Source organism: Ictalurus punctatus, chromosome 10 (genome assembly GCF_001660625.3).
Source record: "Ictalurus punctatus breed USDA103 chromosome 10, Coco_2.0, whole genome shotgun sequence".
Taxonomy (NCBI): domain Eukaryota; kingdom Metazoa; phylum Chordata; class Actinopteri; order Siluriformes; family Ictaluridae; genus Ictalurus; species Ictalurus punctatus.
In genome coordinates, this window is record NC_030425.2 from 17,634,249 (window position 1) to 17,653,730 (window position 19,482).

General features: G+C 36.5%; 1 protein-coding gene across 5 annotated transcripts in view; it reads right to left on the reverse strand.

The window, feature by feature from the left end:
* Positions 1–19,482, reverse strand: part of atp11b (ATPase phospholipid transporting 11B (putative)) — a 67,377-nt gene that overhangs the window by 11,812 nt on the left and 36,083 nt on the right. The window contains exons 19-31 of one of the 5 annotated variants that reach the window (XM_053683193.1): positions 17,818–18,021; positions 16,548–16,701; positions 14,878–14,980; positions 13,430–13,575; positions 13,259–13,318; positions 12,122–12,249; positions 11,590–11,728; positions 10,541–10,564; positions 10,090–10,155; positions 9,899–10,002; positions 8,948–9,113; positions 4,567–4,652; positions 1,347–1,923 (exon numbers count right to left, since the gene is read on the reverse strand). In XM_053683193.1, the coding sequence (XP_053539168.1) occupies positions 1,839–1,923; positions 4,567–4,652; positions 8,948–9,113; positions 9,899–10,002; positions 10,090–10,155; positions 10,541–10,564; positions 11,590–11,728; positions 12,122–12,249; positions 13,259–13,318; positions 13,430–13,575; positions 14,878–14,980; positions 16,548–16,701; positions 17,818–18,021 (1,465 nt within the window). In that variant the 3' untranslated portion in view covers positions 1,347–1,838. Of the gene's footprint in view, positions 1–1,346; positions 1,924–4,566; positions 4,653–8,947; positions 9,114–9,898; positions 10,003–10,089; positions 10,156–10,540; positions 10,565–11,589; positions 11,729–12,121; positions 12,250–13,258; positions 13,319–13,429; positions 13,576–14,877; positions 14,981–16,547; positions 16,702–17,817; positions 18,022–19,482 lie in introns of those variants that run through there. The other 4 variants (XM_053683192.1, XM_053683195.1, XM_053683191.1 and 1 more) reach the window with 4 other exon arrangements.

The following is a 19,482-nucleotide window of genomic DNA, read 5'->3' on the forward strand; positions in this document are numbered from 1 at the left end:
ATGAACCATCAAGCCAGACAGATCTGATCTGAGCAAGCAACTGTGAAGAGAACCTTGTAATGTGAGTGTAGATTGAGTGAAACTGTATTAAAGTATGTTACAGCCTGAGAAAGCACACTGCCAATGTGCCCATTGTAGATTATACATAATACAATTCTATAGACTGTATAGACTAGTTAGTTTGTGTTGATGGTGTGTATTATCATTACTATTTTATTATAAGAATTCACATGTAATTGCTTTGGCTACCTGTAAAACTTGTTAAAGTGAAACAGCAGCTGCTTAATGACAAATGGAGCATCTGTACTGAGACACTCAACATCTTTAATGAGCTGAAATTAAACCTGCAGAGTCGTTAATCAAATGAGCTTCCTGTTTGATATGAAGCAGAGACAATGCTACAATCTCACACACACAAAGGCTCATATTTGGTTATATATTATGTTGCAATATAATTATCATCTGCATTGTGGGCAAAGGAGCTTGGCATTTTGTTCTTGATTAGGTTCACCACACAAGAGCTCTAAGGAATAAAACACCATGTCATGCTGTTCTAGTAAAACAACCAACGACAACGTGGTGTGATGAAGTGGAGTTACTGTTACCACTCTGATGTTGATTAATTTCCTACAGTAGCATGTCCTGGAGTGGTTTATTCCGACTATACAACAGTCAATTTATACAACTGTAATATTTGTAATTTATTAATTAATGACATTTCAAACTTATCTGTTTATAGTTACATTTAATATTGTCGAATGTCAGGGAACAAGTTCTCACTTATGTTATAGCAGATATAAACAGTTGCTCCCTCACCAGCCTCTCTATTTTTCACTTTCTTGAAGATAATAAGACAAAAAACACCACAGCTTGTCATGTCAGCAAGAAACCTCAGTGTAACCTCCTCTGTCCCGAAGATGTCTATAAACTAAGTTACAGCTTTACCTCTGACTGTTACAAAGCAGTAAGTGTAGAGACTCCTTCCAGAAATTTTTAAATATATACACATCTCTCCTTACAGAGAAATCTGTAAACTTTTAAAAATCTGTTTATGTAGAGCATCCACTGTACATTGTATATTGCTGAGAATGAAATGTTACTCTAGAAACGATAACATATTAGAACGAGCACATGAATATAAACTGAAACTACAGTCAGAGCTGCAGTTATAGAAAATTAATCAATACCATCAACAGCACTGTGGTGTAATAATGTGGTGTAGCTTGTGCTTGTTGGTGAGAGGTGATTATCAATGCACATATTTCATATCAGAACACAAAGGATATTAGCAAATCAGTTGTTCACAATGTAATTGTAAACAATGAATTTGATTACTGAAGCTAAACACTGCTTGACAGTACACATTTATTGGTAATGAAGATAGACACAGTAACATAAAACACCTTCATACAGCCACATATAAATCATTTATAATCATATAAAAATACCTGAACAAGTATATTTTTAAAAAAATCATTACATGCTTTCCCATTATAGTACCAGTTATGATATCTCGATTTTACAAAAAAACAAAAAAAAAAGTACCGTAAACTATTTTTTTCTGAAAATATACTGCAAAAATATAGGTAATGATTGAATGATTTAAAAGCATGCACATCTTGAAGGCACGAGTGTGAGGATCAGAACACACAGGCTCTGACGGATGGATGACACAGTACAGAGTACACACAATGATGGAGCAGAACCGAAACATGAACCTTCCCCATGACCTGTGATCGATTGCGCACGCACACACACACACACACACAGGTCTAGGCTGGGCAGTACTACCTAGGGAAAGGGGGGAACTGTGTGATGGATAGAGGAAGAAGAAGCAGCTAGCAGTTGCCAATTGTCCTCCCCTCTGTCCCTGCTTTCAGCAGAGTCATATTCTGAGCCGACTGAAACTTTATCCTCTTCCATCTGGAAGGACAAAACAGCTGGTTAAGGCTCCCAAACCGACAAAAACAGGAGAACGGAGGGGAAAAAAGCGTTATAAAAAAAAAAGAGGAGTGAGCAAGAAAATGGCCATTGGTCCACTGCAGAGACAGTGCTGAAATGAGATTCTGTTACCGTATTTTCTGGAATATATGCCACTTTTTTGGCCTGTGATTTAGCAATGTATTAGCATAATTGCAATTATACAAGCATAATCATGCTCATTTATTACGGTTATTACTGGCATGCTAGTCCAGAAGTCATGTGTCTGACTTGATGAATGAAAATTGCTGTGACTGGTGATGATATACTAGCTGCACTTTCAGATGTTAACATGGTGCTGTAGCGCCCCACGGACGTAAAATATACATTTTATAATTGTAAACATTCTTTAGGCTGTATAAAGATGATAAATATGTATAAAATGCCTGCAGATAGAATTTAGTGAGAACTTCCAGGCCAGAGTGACTTATCGTTCCGTAGTAAACTTATTTACTACAAAAAAAACAAAAAACATTTAGATTAATGATTAAAAAAAAAGAAAAATCTCATGTCAGCTGGACTGGAGATCATGTTCTCTGCTCATAGCAATAAATTATATTAAAAAAAAAAAAAAAAAAAAAAAAAGAAAAAAAAGGGATTATTCCCTTTTTTTTGGCCCATGCAGCCTACGATAAAAAGGAGTTTGAGGCCGTGCCAGTTTCAGGTGTGTTAGTTATAAAAAGTTTGAGCATTGCTCTTTCTGGTGCATGCATGCTGGGTTAAAAAAAAATTTAAGACCTAGATTATAGTGCTCACATCAGCCTGAGGTAAAGGAAAAATGAGTGCCATCAAATGAAAACAAATGAGAATTGTGCACATGCACATATGGCATAGCAGTTTAGCAGGTTAGCGGTGTAACATGCACTGAATCACCTGAATAAAATTAAATCCAGACGTATTTAATTCAAATAAGCTGCTTTAGTTTGATGTTTATGCTAAAATCAGATTGTGCTTGAAACCACACCTACTGTGTAACAACTAGAGATGATATATATGTGATACAGGCATAAAGGATATGATGGAAAAATCAGATATTGGCGAAAAAAATGATGTGATTCTGTAACAAATCTAGCCTAAAATATCAGAGTGCAACGCAGGATAAAGTCGGCTACATGGCCCAAGGTCAACAACAAAAAATTGTTTTTGGAAATGGAAATAATTACTATAAAGAGCCTCGATTGTACTTTTTGTCAGGACTCATTTGATGATCATTATCATCCTCATCTATATATTTCCTGTATTTATTTTTTATATATATATATATATATATATATATATATATATATATATATATATATATATATATATATAATTAATAAAAAAATCATTTAAAATAAAAATAAAAGTGCAGTTTTGCATAAGCTATGTATTTTTTCCTGTCATTTTTAAGTGCCTTAGTTTAAAAAAGAAAAAAAAAATCTTTGTCATTAAAAATAAATAAATAACAGGATAAGCATCAATATTGGTTGATAATGTTTCAGTATTTCCTTTTTTTTTTGTGATATAAAAAGTGGTATCGTGCCACCTCTAATTACAACCGTAATATTATTTTTAACCATCAGGTCAGTCCTCATTTGTTGCAAGTTGAGAGCTTTTGCGGTAAAATGTTTCATTTAAATTAAAAATAAGGATGGAAATGTGCATATAAGGACATGCAGGTTGACTCGGGCAGACATGCAGGGTGAACTGTGTGACTGCAGTTATCAGCTCGCTCACTTTTCTTTTTCCTTGTCTGATGTCCAATACTGATTAACACACCCTTGTTAGCTTTGTCCTCATAGTTGATGTGCTATTTCAAATAATATCACAAGAGTGGTCACCATGCAGTACAACGGGATGAGTGTGTGTTGGGATGCACTGCTCTGTGAAGCAATCTCCTCGGAAATGTACAGACTTAATCTGTTTAAAACTCAAACCAGATGGCAGAATAAAGTAACACTGTCATGTACCACAGTGGTTCTCAAACCTTTTTAGAGCCAGCGACCGCTTAATAGATTCCACTGGCCCTCTCAGCACAGGTTTATTTTTCTATTTAACTATTATTCAAGTGTGTGCCAGATATTCTGCCTATTTATTGGACACACAATTATTATTATTATTATTATTATTATTATTATTTTTAATTCCAAAGATCACATTAGGCCCAACTTGTTCTTGAGTGATAAAGATTTAGATTTAAACCCATGCAATTCAGAACTCAATTATAAATACAAGTTATAAACATAAATATGATAAATCGTATTATCTATGATAGGTTGTGATTTCATCCACTGTAGCAAAATAACAAACAAATAAATAAATAGATATCACAAACCCCATTTTGAGAACCAATGATGTACAGATTTTTAGCATTTGTATAATTATATCTTTAAGTCATAACTCGTTTCCTACAGCTTCCAAGATGGCAGGAAGCGCTCAACCCGAAGGGAAAGTGTGTTAAAACAGTATTGGAACACAGCTTCGCTCGCTCTCTCTCTCTCTCTCTCTCTCTCTCTCTCTCTCGCCCTCCTCTGAATGCTGTTTAGTTGGGTGTGACTACAGCATGCAGCACGACACTGAAGGGTTAAATGGCTCAGCCTACTCTACCTAATCTTGCCCAGCTGATTCTTGGCTCTGGAGAGTGGCTGCAGAGCGATGAAGTCATCACCTATAGCGACTCGGTTGGAGTACATCTACAGAGCGAGAGAAGGGGGTGAAAACACACACACAGGATCAGTAATAAGAGGACAAGGACACAAACATAGAGCAACATACACACACTCACAGTTGGACATTTTAACCCTGCATTCACACTGGCAGGCAGTCATTAGTATAGAGAAAGGAGGCAAAGTGACTGTGCAAACTTTACATTTATGCAAATAAGAATCTAAGAAATGTCTTGATAACGTGAGAGGATGTTGGGGATGTTCAATAGATATAAAAATCCACGTCTGGATTTCTGCAAAGTTTATTGTTAATTGAATTGAACCTTTACTGGAATGAAATTGGCAGCAAGTGAGATGTGAGGAACAATTCTAGCCAATCATGTAAAGTGTTAAGTATCAGGAGTGGGCGATATGACAAAAATATCAAATGATTCTCAAAGACATTATAAACATTTTTGCTTCTGAAATAAATGTAAAAATTATGCACAACATTTTAAAGCTGCTTCCATACAGATTGCAATGAAATTTATTCTAATAAAAATGCTTAAAAATTATTCAGATATCACAATATCTCAGAAGTGTATTGAAACCTTTCATCACAATATTGATATTATAACATCACATTGCTCAATTTAAAAGTATTTTTTTTTTGTTCCTATCAGATACTCCTTCCAACACAAGATGAAGGAAAATTTAACTTATGAGCTTTATCCATTTCTGATATTTTGGGAGGGAAAATAAATAAAACAATAATTTATATATATATATATATATATATATATATATATATATATATATATATATATATATATATATATATATATATATATATATATATATAAACATCTGTTTTGGAGAAAAATCCTGGGTCTGATTAGCCTCTAATAAACCGAATTACTGGGTGCATGTATGAATTACAATTTAATACAATAATTAAGCACACAATTATTTTAATTTGCCTTTAGAAGGGTCAACCTGGTTTAAGTTTTGCTTAATTAACATATGACACACATCCACACACAAAATGTGCATGACAGTTTCTGTAGTTAGCTCTTACTGGAGAAACAATGGCAACAAACAATGACCTCAAATCAGAAATGCCAACTAGCAACCTACATACAGAGAAAAACAAATCATAGCTGTGTGAACACAGAATAAGACTGAAACACGCTGTACCAGAAAAAACAAACAAACAAACAAAAAAACCTATAGACCTCAAAGGCAACACCACACAGTCTCACCATAACACACAGAAAAGACTGATAAATCAGTCTCTCTCTCACTGGGACTCGCTGTAACACTGATCTATGGCCTCTTTCAGAGTTATGGAAGTGAACTTGCATCAGTAAGAGAGATTACAAGTGTGATCATGTGACCTTTTTGGGAGACTGATATTTAAAAGTTTAATATGACTTTACGACCCTGTACGTTCATGTGATTATCCAATCAGCCAATAATGTGGCAGCAGCACAATGAATTAAAACATATAGATACAGGTCAAGAGCTTATGTTAATGTTCACATCAAACATCAGAATGGAGAAAATGTCATCTCAGTGACTCTGACCATGGCGTGGTTGTTGGAAGTGGTTTGAATATTTCAGAAACCTCCTTGGATTTACACACACAGCAGTCTCTATAATTTGCACAGGAACTGAAAAGAACAGTCTATGAGTGAACTGAAAAGAACAGTCTAGAACAATCTATGAGTGGAAATGCCTTGTTGATGAGAGAGGACAGAGGAGATTGGCCAGACTGGTTTGAACTGAATGGAAGTAATTCAAATAACCACTCTTTATAACCATGGTGAGCAGAAAAGCGCCTCAGAAATACAAATCATATATTTGTATAATCATATATTTGTATGAACCTTGACGTGGGTTGGCACAGACTCACCAAACTGGAGAATTCTGAAGATTAGAAAAACATCAGCTTCATGAGGCTGTTTAAGGCTGTGTGTGTGTGCGCCTCTCAGAACATTGTGCACGCATGCTCACACAGGGTCACATATTTATACTTGCACATAACCAGAGTGTATCCTCTAGGAGGCGCTGTTGCATGAAACACACCTGGATTTACTGAATTGCTGTCTGGAAGGGCCGAGAAACAATGCAAGTTCTGTGTTTCACTGTAGGAATAATAAATAGGAGATAAGATGGACATAATGCTGCAGTGATGGGGAACCTTGTGAGATTAATCATAAAACAAGTGAATTCTCACAGAAAGCATTTCTGAAGTGTTTCAACTTGTCTATATTGAGCAGCATGAGCAGATCTTAGATCAAAGCACTTCAATTAAACTAGTGTTTAAATTGATCACAATACTTTCAATCACTGATGCTTTAGATTTTATTTCGATTTTTGATATTTTAATTTGCTCGGTTTACACCACCTCCACTGTGTGTTTATTGAGAGTCCATTAGAAGAAAGAGAAAGTAAAGTGTGCAATCCTGCAGGATTCAAATGACAATTATAAAACAGTTCGTTCCAGTAAACTGATTTGATTGGTTGAGCAGCGTTCCAAGAGTGCGTATATATCCTACAACAGCACTGGGACATTACACTGTCTATATAACGCCACTCGTCTGTGTTCGCCACTTAAATTCCACTTAGTACTGTAGAGTTAGCGACATCATCTGTGGACATCATAGCAAACTATACTTTTCAGGAATATAACTCGACTTAAAACATGAAAGCTCATCAGATTAAGGTGAAAAGGAAGAAGGGACACCAATTTCAAAGGATGCACCTTTAACAGGGATGTACAAATTAATGTGAGCAAGCTAGCCAGCTAATCAATGTGCTACAGAGAGAGTGTAGCTTCTCCTGGATCTATTTCCACTAGCGGAACAAAAATAAACGGAACATTTGGCCATATCGTGTGCTAAATATCAGTTATTTGTGGAGAATCACAGTCGTGCCAATATTCAGTATAACCACGCTCTTACTCTTGCAATATTGCTTAATTATAATGAACTACAGTCGACATGAACACAATATCATGATTGTAGTATTCCAGAAATAAATCCATCGTACAATAATGTGATCATGTTGCCGTGTGTGAAGCAAACATGAAACACATGAAAAACTTGCTTGAGTTCAAGAGAGTGCAAGAGTTTTGATATGTTTCATTAAAGATGCCAGTCTGAGAAACTAAACAAACTGAGTGAATATGAATAGAATATGCTTAAACCTACAATTTTTACAGAGCATTTTTAGCCATTTCTGTTGCAAGGTGTTTTAATTAATGAATTTAATCAAACCCATGGAAGAAATATCACATCTCATCAAATCGTTTCCGTGTATGCAATCAGACATACCTCCCGGCCAACCAATCGGCGGTCATCTAATGCACAGCACCGAAGAGACGTACAGCGTGTAACGTGTACGCTGGAGGGATTGCGCACTAGCAAGTCTCTGCATGCCATGTTTAACCATGATCCCCCTCCCTATGCCAGACAGGTTAACGAATAAATATAAATCAGCCTTTAGCTTCTCTGACAAATTCTGGGTTCTTCTAGGAACAGGTGTATTTATATAGAGATCACATGACACTTTAGTTGGACGTGGGTCAACTCCATTCAACTAATTATGCGACTTCTGATCTTCTGAGCAGGAGTTGATCACAAGAATTATTTGTAAATAATTCTCAAACATATTGACATATTGTCCCAAACAAGTCCCTTTTAGTTCTACAAAATGTGGAAAGGATCAAGTGGGGCCAAAGTACTTATACAGTTTATTTATTTACACTTTTTGGAAGTCTTTGGTGCATGGAGCACTGGTAAATACCGTATGTCATGGTGCATCAGTGTACCTATCCTGAGTGAGGCTTTAAACACTTTTACATTTTACAATAAAGAGGAACTCCGTGTGGGTCGACCAGTTATTCCACAGGTCTTTGTCTCTTCAGCTTCTCAGAAAGAGGAGGAAGGTGACATTATCGTTAAAGAGAAAAACATCACACACTCACCACAATGCAATCTGATTTTTAACCTTTTCTTCTTAAAGGTAAATATCAGAATGTAAAGCTATAAAGTTTCCACAGGATGTGGTTTGTATACATCAAGATCATTTAGTCTCAATGCAGTTCTGTGAGCATGTTACAGTGAATGAGGTCATGAGTGTTTGCTGCTGACAAGCCATGCTGAGTTGTGCTGAGTGACATGCTTCCGGTCTATTAGTATCAGCTTATGCGGTGTTCAAGACAGCTAAATTCATTGCACACGTCTTGAAATTAATTCATGCAAAACACCATGTTCAGTCCGGCTTTTGCTGATCGTTACAACCGTTAGTGTGTTTAGATGGAGGAAACATATTCTGACCTGAGACTTCTGTGTGCTGGTGGGATGTAGGTGTCTGTAAAACACTTTCTTGATGACATCGGGGAACAGGCAGGTGATGACGATGACGATGATGGCGAACCAGGCTGAGCCGCTGGACAACAGCTGGACAAAGACGAAATACATGTCCTGCGTGTGGAGAAATGGCCTGAAGGGAAAGGGAGATAAGGTATTATGTCCTTGTACAAAAACAAGCTCACATCTTCCCAAAGGAGATGTTAAAGTAGCTAACAATAGCAAATTAACATCAGCTAACAGGACCTCATTCAAGCTAACAACTACAGCAGTAAACTACAGCAGTCAAGCTAATCTTGCTAGAGAAATTAAAGAGGTCATGGTGATCCCATTACAAGAGTAAACAAGGCCATAATCCCACTACAACTTTTTAAGGGGTCATAATCCCACTACAACTTTTTAAGGGGTCATAGTGCCACTACAGCTCCAGCAGTTAACAAGGTCATAATCCTGCTTACATATTACTACTAGAGTTAACTAGGTCATGGATATCCCACTATGACAGGTCATAAAGCTGCTATGTCTAACAAGGTCATGGTAATCATGTTTGAGCAGGTTATGAGGTCATAATCCCTCCACAACAGTTCATGAGGTCATAATTCTGCTACAGCAGTTAAAAAGGTCACTGTAATCTGGGTACAGCAGTTAACACAGTCATAATCCTGTTAAAGCAGCTAACAAAAGTTAAGTAGGTAATGTAATTTTGTTGCCGCAGGACTGTGATAATGGCCAATCACAGATATAAGCAAATTAAGGTTTAGGGGTTGTTTAATCTTATTCTTGTTAATTGCATTTCCTGATGCCTTGTCAGGCAAATTTTATTTGAGTTCTGATTAAATGTTCATTTCATTTCAAGTCTGGAAACTGTGTACTGTTTTTTGGATTTTTGTGTTGTATGAGAATAAAGTGCTGAGGTACCATATAATTCCCCCATAAAACAAGGAGAATATGAAGTAGAAAGCGATGGAGCCCCACGTGACAAAATGGTTCATCCATGTCCAGAAGTGTGTCTCCAGCGCCAACTGTCATAACAGAAGAGAAGCCAATTAAAACAGCGTCTTCTTCAGAGCTGTTCCCCCCCCCCCCCCCGACTGACATACATCACTTACCTTTAAGGTTACTGTAATGACCATGACGGTGAACACCAATGTACCGAAAGTCCAGTTTCCAAACATCTACAAAAGAAGAAGGCATGCTTATAAAGTTTAAATGAAACATGGTTTTAGATATCATTTAAAAGCATATCAAAAGCTGATGATTAGTCTAGCAGATGCCAAATGTTTGAGGAAACAAGCGGCTGCTAAATATCTTCAGGCTTTCATTAAAAATAAAAGAACAGTGCTTGAGTATTAGACTGAAATCTGAAATGAGGAGGAAATCCAGAGAACATCGGAAGCTAATTTTCCCTCCAGTCATGCAAAGCATGGGTGAGGGAATTTTTCCAAAACTGAGTTTTGTGTGTGTGTGTAAAATCGAAAGGTGGCATGACATCATAATGCTGGTGACAAACGCTCATTATACAGGGAGACATGCAACAACTGTAATCCAATCAACTCTTACCAGCTGCCTGTTAGCTCGCAAAATCTGAAAACATGCAGAGCGTGAAGAGAGAGAAAACAAAGAGAGAAAGATGAGAAATGAAGAGGTGGGTGGGGGTGTGTGAAAGAAAACAGGGAGGAAACAAACAAACAAAAAAAAAGAACCAAGCCAAAATTCACCCGAAAATGTGATATTTTTAGAACCAAAGGAATGACTTCGGGGAGCTGGGGTTTTGTAAATTTTTACTAGCTTTAATCTTGACAAATATTCTCAAACTCCTCAAAATACTCATGAAATCAATAAGGAAGAGAAAACTCTTGATTTGCAGTTCCAGTCTGAGCCATATGGTTAGCCTAGCAAATAATATGCATAAGTAAACATGCTGAAAGAGGGGATTTCTGAGCCATAAGTAAGGAATTAACCACTGTGTGTGGTGTTACAGTGAAATAATCAATGATGTGGTGGTGTGAAGTGGGGTTACCGATAACACTTCTACAGAATTTTATTTTACCTCTTATACCACAGCAATTTGCCAGCAATTTTTTTCATCCAAAAAAAGTTAGTTCCTGTTCTCATGAATGCTATAGCAACCTCTCTTTTTCTCTCTTTCTTGAAGTTAATAAGATAAAAATAAGCAGCTTGCCATTTTACTAATAAAACACAATGTGTAAATTGCAATAGTTTCTAAAAAACAGCATTAGAAAATAAAACAAGGACTCTTAAGAAGCTTTGCGAGTATTGATTCTATGTTGTCTAGCACTTGGTGTGGTCCTCAAAGGACAATTCATTTAATTCCAATTAGAAGACAAGCATTTAGTACACAACGCTAGAGGCTCTATCTGTATTTATATGTAATACTACACATCTGGGTAATTTATATGTAAATGAATTCTGAATATAACATGCTGAGTTGATTAGCCAGCAAATCAGGAATCCTAACAATACAATCCTACAAAACACTGCTCTCTCTCTCTCTTTCTCTGTCTCACACATAGAAGAGAAAGAAAGAAGAAACAGAACAAGAAAAATAGGAAGTGTGTGTGTGTGTGTGTGTGTGTGTAGAAGCAGACCTGTCCATTTCCCATTAGACTTGTGTCCTCTCCCATCAGGATGTAGCAGCCAAAGAAGAAGACAAAGGCGTGGCAGAAGCCCAGGATCGTCCAATACAAAAAGGTTTTGAAGGACAGCAGTGAGTTCTTACTGATATCTCTGTTAACAAATCAGAGGTTACAAAATTACGTTATGAGTTTATAAATGTGTACTTTTAAGAAAGGTGCACATATTTATACATTTATGTTACTAATACCACAAGTATTATTATTATTAGATCAATTCCAATAAAGGCGGCGTAGCCTTTGCGTCTATCAGTTCAAATAAAAGGGGTGTGGCCTTTGCATCTATCAGTTCCAACCAAGGGGGCATGGCCTCCACACCCATCAGTTCCAATAAAGGGGTGTGGCTTTTATCGGTTCATTAAAGGGGCATGGCCTTTGCATTTAAACAAATCTAAATATACGAAGAATATTATTTTATTAGTTGCAAATTTTTTTTTGTATTTTTAGCGTTGATGAGAGCAGGATGTGAGTGAGGTGTGTTATATACCTGTAAAGTGCTGGCTTGCTCTGTAGAATGTGAGGATGAACCAGCTGTTCAAAGAGACTGTACACCAGGATGGGGAGGGAGGTGAAGCAGATGTTGTACAGCGTGAGATACACACTGTCATACAGCGTCTGTGAAAAACACAGATGAGTAGGAAATGTGCCCTGTTAAGGAAAAAACTAAACAAAACAACACACTTGGCTTAATATGGCTATCGAAATTTTTATGCAGTCTTTACTAGGCTGATGGAACCATTTAGAATCCAAAAAAAAACAATGTTAACATATATTACATTATCTGGCCTATAGGAAACATTTCAGTCATAATTTTTAAATTAGCATAATAAATTAGCATAGCACTTTGATGTTAACTTAAGTTTTAATATTAAAAACAGCTGTAAAACGACTTTATATACAAAGATATATTTTTCGGATCTGAAAAAAGGGATTAAATTAGTGAGAAGTGACATTTTGCTCAGAATATACTGCATTATTAGTGGCATTGTTATTAACATTTTACGCAAATTTATTATACTCCAGTGATGCAACCATGCAATTAATTAGGCGCTCTGACCACCCATAAGACCCAGGCTTAAACAAACAAAAAAAAAGTTTGACATTTTTCTAGCTGATTCAGAAAAAAACAAGTATATCTAGGGGATTGGTGAATTAAAGCAGTTATAATATGCTTTGTATTTATAGGATTTATTTAACAATAGTCTGATTGTTAATGCTTAATATTAACTATACATAGAAACATGGAAATGCAGCATCAAATATGAGTACTTATTTCTTCCACAATATGAACATACTGTACATGCAACACATACACGGTATGTGTGTGAAAGGTTAAGGGTGTTTCTAATTCACATATTTAGATAAGAGCACAAGTATTGGTGCCTCTGTGACTTTTTCTGTTGTTTATTCAACCTGAGTAACTTTAGAAAGCAACATTTATAAATTATACATTAGCCCCTGTTTTGTCTCTGACCGGTCACCTTGTTAAAGTGCACAGAGGACAAGAATCAAAAGACATTAAAAAAACAACAAAAAACAACCAAACAAACAAAAAACCCCATACTATTAAAGACGTTTAGCACACACACACAAATAGATAACAAAACATGGAAAAGAGACTTACTTGTTGTGAAAACAGACAGAAGAACTGGTATAAAAACTGCGGTGTGATAAAGCACACATTCTACAAAATAAAACACAAACAACACACACAAAAAAAGCACAATTTAAGCAACACTCCTCTGTGACGATAATATAAATCCAGGAGTAAACACTCAAAACATTGTGAACGTACCTTGTAGAAAAAGTACTGCACAAGGGTTGCTATTCGAATGTAGTAGAAGTGTCCATGGACGAGCAGTAACTTGGCGAGGAATTTAAACCTAGCGATTGCATAGTCACTGTTTCGGACAGCTTGTCTTCCCTCTTTCCCCATGATACCTGGGGATCATTGAATTTAATTAGAGCAGTAAAGCTATATTAAGGCTGCCTTCCAAAACAATGAATGCACATTTGTCTACTTTTCTACATTCTAGATGTTTGCAAATGAACATTTTATATTATGTAATCTAAAGGATAGAGTCACCATGCAAAAAGATTCTTATTTAATGAGTTTAATGAGTTTCCTTAAGCACACATTTTCAGCTGAAGCAGTTCATAGATGTAAACAGGAGTACTGCTTGAACGTTATAACACTACGAACGTGCAATTGGGCTCATAATGATTTACGAGGACATTCATGACTAAAGTTGCTGTCTTTTTTTTTCCTTTGTAATAAATTCTTATGAGCTCTAAGCTTTGGTTAGCATGTTAGCATCATTAGCAAAGCTAGTTAACATATGCCATTCAGCTGCCTGAAATTCAATTCGCTTAAATTTTATTTGTATAGCACTGGACATTGTCACAAAGCAGCTTTACAAAAATATATAAATTCCAGATATATTAAATGTGTAAATTTATCCCAAATTAGCAAGCCAGAGGCGATAGTGGCAAGGAAAAACTCCCGGAGATGACATTAGGAAGAAACCTGGACAGGAACCCATCCTCATCTGGGTGGCATTGGATACTGCACTCATACATAATTCCCTTCTATAACGTGTACTGTGCAGTTAAAAAGTGCAATCGTGTAACCAGGAAATTCATTCTAGTTTTAACATGAAAGCCAAGTTAAGACTATAGACAAGCAATCTGTCTCATAATGATTTACAAGGAAGGTCAGGAGTCTTTTTTCTTTGTAGCAAAAAAAAAAAAAACAACAACAAAAAAAACCCACATCTGATTATTTATGTGAAACTGGCCATTCAAACAATTTGTGTTATACAGATTGCATTTACATACCTGTCCAGGAGGAACGTTAATTCTGCACTCAGCTGCATCCACTTCACCAGTAATACATTACTCAATCTTGGACAAGCATTGTCAGAGTTTATTCTGGTTTTACTGGGTGTCTTATGATTTTTTTTCAAGCACAGCACAACTTTTTTTTTGCTCACAGGAGAATTATCTGGCTGTGCTGGTTGCTTGTCAATTACAGACTGAGATAGGCAGAGTGAAGGAGCACTGGGTGGGGAGTGTCAGACTGACTGACTTATTATCATCATCATTAATTTTTTTTCATACATATTCTATAGATTTGTCCAGATTATTTGTACCAGTAAGAAATTAAAAAATACATGTGATTATTGCAAGTTTAAGCCCCCTTCTGATTCAATAATTCCCTTCTGCATGTACATAGACATTTACCTATTCCTACATGGGCCTCCTGGATCATACTGACATCATTGGCTCCATCTCCAATGGCTAATGTTATGGGTTTCTCTGGGGACGTCTTCAGCAAGCGAACCACCTGCCAAACACCACCGTATTAAAACAAGCTTTAAAAAACCCGGAATGGCAGCACTGGGCTATTAATAATCATAAAAATAATAAAGGACTTTTTTAATATTGCATTTTTATTACACTCAGTGCACTAGTGCAATAAATCAAAGTACCAAGAGCAACAACAGTAGAACAGAACAAAAAAGCTGAATACAGGACATTGCTAAAGCTGTAAGACCAAAACAGACAAAAGTAAAAATACCTGAAAAAATAAAAAAGTTACTCGACTGAGAAATTAGAATTTAAAGTACAAAAGCAAACCTGTCTGATTAGATGTGACATCTATTGTGCTATGCTACTCCAGCAATTATGGTACTTTCGTAATTTATTAGTGTTTTTGGAGTAGAGTTATGGTAGTAGTTGTGCTACTCCAGAAACTGCTTATATTTCTTATAACCGCACTGGGATATTTCACGTTGTATTGCTCCACTCGTCTGTTTTTGCAGTGTAAAATTCCACTACCGGGTTCGTAACCATTACTACAGTAAAGTTAGCGACATTATCAGTGGACATGGCAAATGATACTTTTCAGGAATATAACTTTTGACTTAAAATGTGGAAGCACGTCAGTTGAAAACGAATAGGAAGAAGGAACGCCAACTTCAACCTGTAACGGGAATGTACAAATTAATTTGAGCTAGCTAATCAGCTAGCTGATGTACTATAAAGTGAGTGTGGATTCTCTGGGATCTATATCCTCTAGTGGAGCAAAATATACAGAAGATTCTGCCAAACTGTGTCTGAAATGTCAATTACTTGATATTAACTTCTTGTTTATAGCTCTGTTGTATAACAGCAATATCACACTTGCAGTTGTGCAGTTATACTGAAAATCGTCACAGCTGTTACTAGCTCCGGCCAAATCACAGCCATGCCGATGCGATATTCTGTATAAGTGCACTCTTGCTCGGCCAATATCGCTTAAACATAGTAATCACGCTACTCCATAAATTACAGTAGTTAGCTAATTTGTTACTGCATTGATGATAATCATGCTAGTACATGCAATTACGATAATTTCCTATATTACTGTTAGATTTGCACCAACATAACAAAAACCTAAAATTAATGCTGGTGAAATTAGCCTTTATTTATAGAGAGGCTGAACAGACAAACCATTGCTATTTAGTGTGTGACGTATGGAAATACATTTTTGTTTGAACACACACACACACACCTGCAACACATGCACAAGCAGAGCTGCAAACACAAACACATGCATAACGACAGCTGCAAACACACAGACAGACACACACACACACAGACAGACACACACACAGACAGACAGACACACACACAAACAGACAGACACACACACACAAACAGACAGACACACACACACACACAGACAGACACACACACACACACAGAGACACACACACACAGACACACAGACACACACACACACACACACACACACACACAGACACACAGACACACACAGACACACACAGACACATACAGACACACACAGACACACACAGACACACACAGACACACACAGACACACAGAGAGAGAGCAGGGTGTGACTTGCCTTGGCTTTCTGCAGTGGTGCCATCCTGCAGCAGATCACAGCAGAGCAGTTCTTACACACTTCCATGAAGAGCTTCTCATGTTCACGCAGAGCCAGAGACAGACTTGCACCATCCACCACCAACCCGTGCTGGATCACATGGTCCTCTTTGATCCTACACACACACACACACACACACACACACACACACACACACACACACACACAATCCTGTTTAAGCTCAATCCTGTTTAATCAACACAAACTCTGGATGATTCACCACTCTATATTCTACACACCCAGTCAAGTCTTAAAACAGGAGTCTGTAACAGTGGTACAGGAATCAAATAATTTATTATTGATTATTAGATGTAAAGCTGATCCAGACTGAGACAGAGGGACATATTTATGAAAAAAAGGGAGAAGTGGAAAAAATATGAGCTGTAAAAGGTGGTTTAGCCTGTGTGTCTGAGCCAATAAAGGAGGCGTGGCTTTTGCATATAAATGTCCTGTGAAGGAGGCGTGGCTTTTGCATCTGTCAGTTCCAATAAAGAAGGCATGGCCATTGCATGTCATCTTGGTTCTTAATTGAATATGAAAAGAACAAATGATGCACGGATTGGACATGTACATGCTAAAGAGCATTTAATTGGATGAAGACAAGTACATCAACAGAATAGTACAGCCACTAGTACAGGAGGAGTCATTATAAAATTGTAATTGTTTACAATTTTGTAAACTAATGTAAACTAAATTTTATTTTTAAATGATAATATCTCCAAATGTATTTTTCCTAGATATATTACATTGGTGTCTACAACACTAAGGGACAGGTACAAAAAAAAAAAACCCTCTGAAACACCAATTTTGATTTCAGAGGCACTTTAAATAAACATCTGTGGGGCAGAAAGATTCATTTGTCAATTAAACAGTATTATCTCCTTCTGTGTCCCTTGACCAATGTCTAGATTCATGTAATTTTTTTTTTATTTATATAAACCAAATATGTTTAAGATAAATGTCAATACAGATTATAATTGAGTTCTGAATGAAATAATGGTCACAAGAATATTATTGTAGCTTGATAGTAATGAATCAATCTTAAATCTACCTAAATCTACCCAAGTTTCCTTCCCAAATTCACTTTTAATGCCTTTTTTGGAATTAGGAGTGTTGTAGTTGTGGTTCTGCAGGAGGACTACACCATGTACAACTAACCAAAAATATGAATAGGAAATAAATTCAAAGGGCATAAAGAGAAATGGGGAAGTGTGTGTGTGTGTTTGTTTACCTGCGTGCGAGTCTGCGGAGCTGCTCTGCACACTCGTGATCAGATTTCTGCTGCACAAGTTCCAGGATGTTCATTGTACGGTGAAAGTGGCCACAGGAGAGACTCACGCTGACCGCTGTCTCATGTTTATCTCCCGTTAGCACCCACACTTTAATTCCAGCCAATCGCAGAGCCTCAATCGTCTCCTGGACCTTCTCCTGCAGCCTGCACGAGAACACACACACAGTGTCACAAAAATCGAATGGTATCATACAATTCAGGATTGTGCAGTGTATGGTGGGATTAGTTTTCCAGACGTGTGTGTTCGGTAACGCTTTCAGAGGACTGAATCACATGAGATAAGTGATCTCTGTATAATTCACATAAATGGGAGTGTCCTTGCAATGTACTAAAAATTCCATGTCTACTACACACACCCCATTGTAATACAAATGGATTGGTTTGACCTTTATTGTAAGTGCTTGTTGCAGTGGGTCATGACCACAACAAGTATGTAGGTTGTACCAGTGTTTGCATCCTTTTAAACATCATCTGTTAACTGTTCTGAGATAAGATAATAGGCAACATAAAACTTTATTTATCTCTAAGGAAATATTTATGCCAATATCTCATGACAATACAAATAACTATAATTAGAACTGGTAAAGAAATAAATAGAAATAAACTTACAATATGTAATAAAAATAGAAATATTCTTTATTATAATATTCTATACCTAATATTCTTATGTTTCCTCATCCCCCCCATGAAATAAATTTCTGGCTAAGCCACTGTGCTAAAAATAAGTCTGAAAGTTCCAAGCGCATTTTAAATCTGTATGCGAAAACTCTACTAAAATAAATAAATTTCAATTTCTATGATCCAAAGCGATCATTGATGTATTTCAACCTTACAGAATACATAAGTATTGACAGTGCAGGAGTTAAGTAAGGACAATATTGCAAACATGATTAAGAAATAAACTCTTTTATAGCCCTAGAGTGTAGATTATAGTAGATTTAACTGCAATTTACCACACACTCAAAGGTCAAATTACAATCTCTGAAGGCCAATTAGTGTTTCTTTGCTCCAGTGCAACTCATAAGTTAATGATCGAGGTGACATGAGTGTGTTGCTGTGGAAATACATCTACACAAGAATAAAACACTGCTTATTATACAACTGGATAAATTACAACAAGTCTTTCAACATGTTGTATAATTACGCAATAATACATGAGCAAGACAGCTGTACATCAACAGGATTGAGTGTGAGATATTGCTTTTATACAACAGATTTATAAACAAGAACATGAATGTAGAATAAGTGACATTTTGGACACATTATGACCAAATACTTTTGTTTATTTTTGCTCTCCTAATGGAAATAGATCTTGAAGAAACCACAGATGGAGAAAGCATTATGTTGTTCCATGCAACAGTGACAGCCCGTCAATTAGCTGGCTAGCTTTCTGCTTGTTGGGCCTACACTGGTTTCTATATTCCTGTTAAAGGTTGATCTGGTGAAACTGGCTTCCCTTTTTCCTTTTCACCTTCAACAGTCAATATGTACTCTACTGTAGTAATTGTTTCAATGTAGTGAACTATTACTTGAATTGAAATTTTATGTAGCAAACACACAACTGGAAAGCCCCTCGTGCGATCAGATTCATGGACCATAAATCAT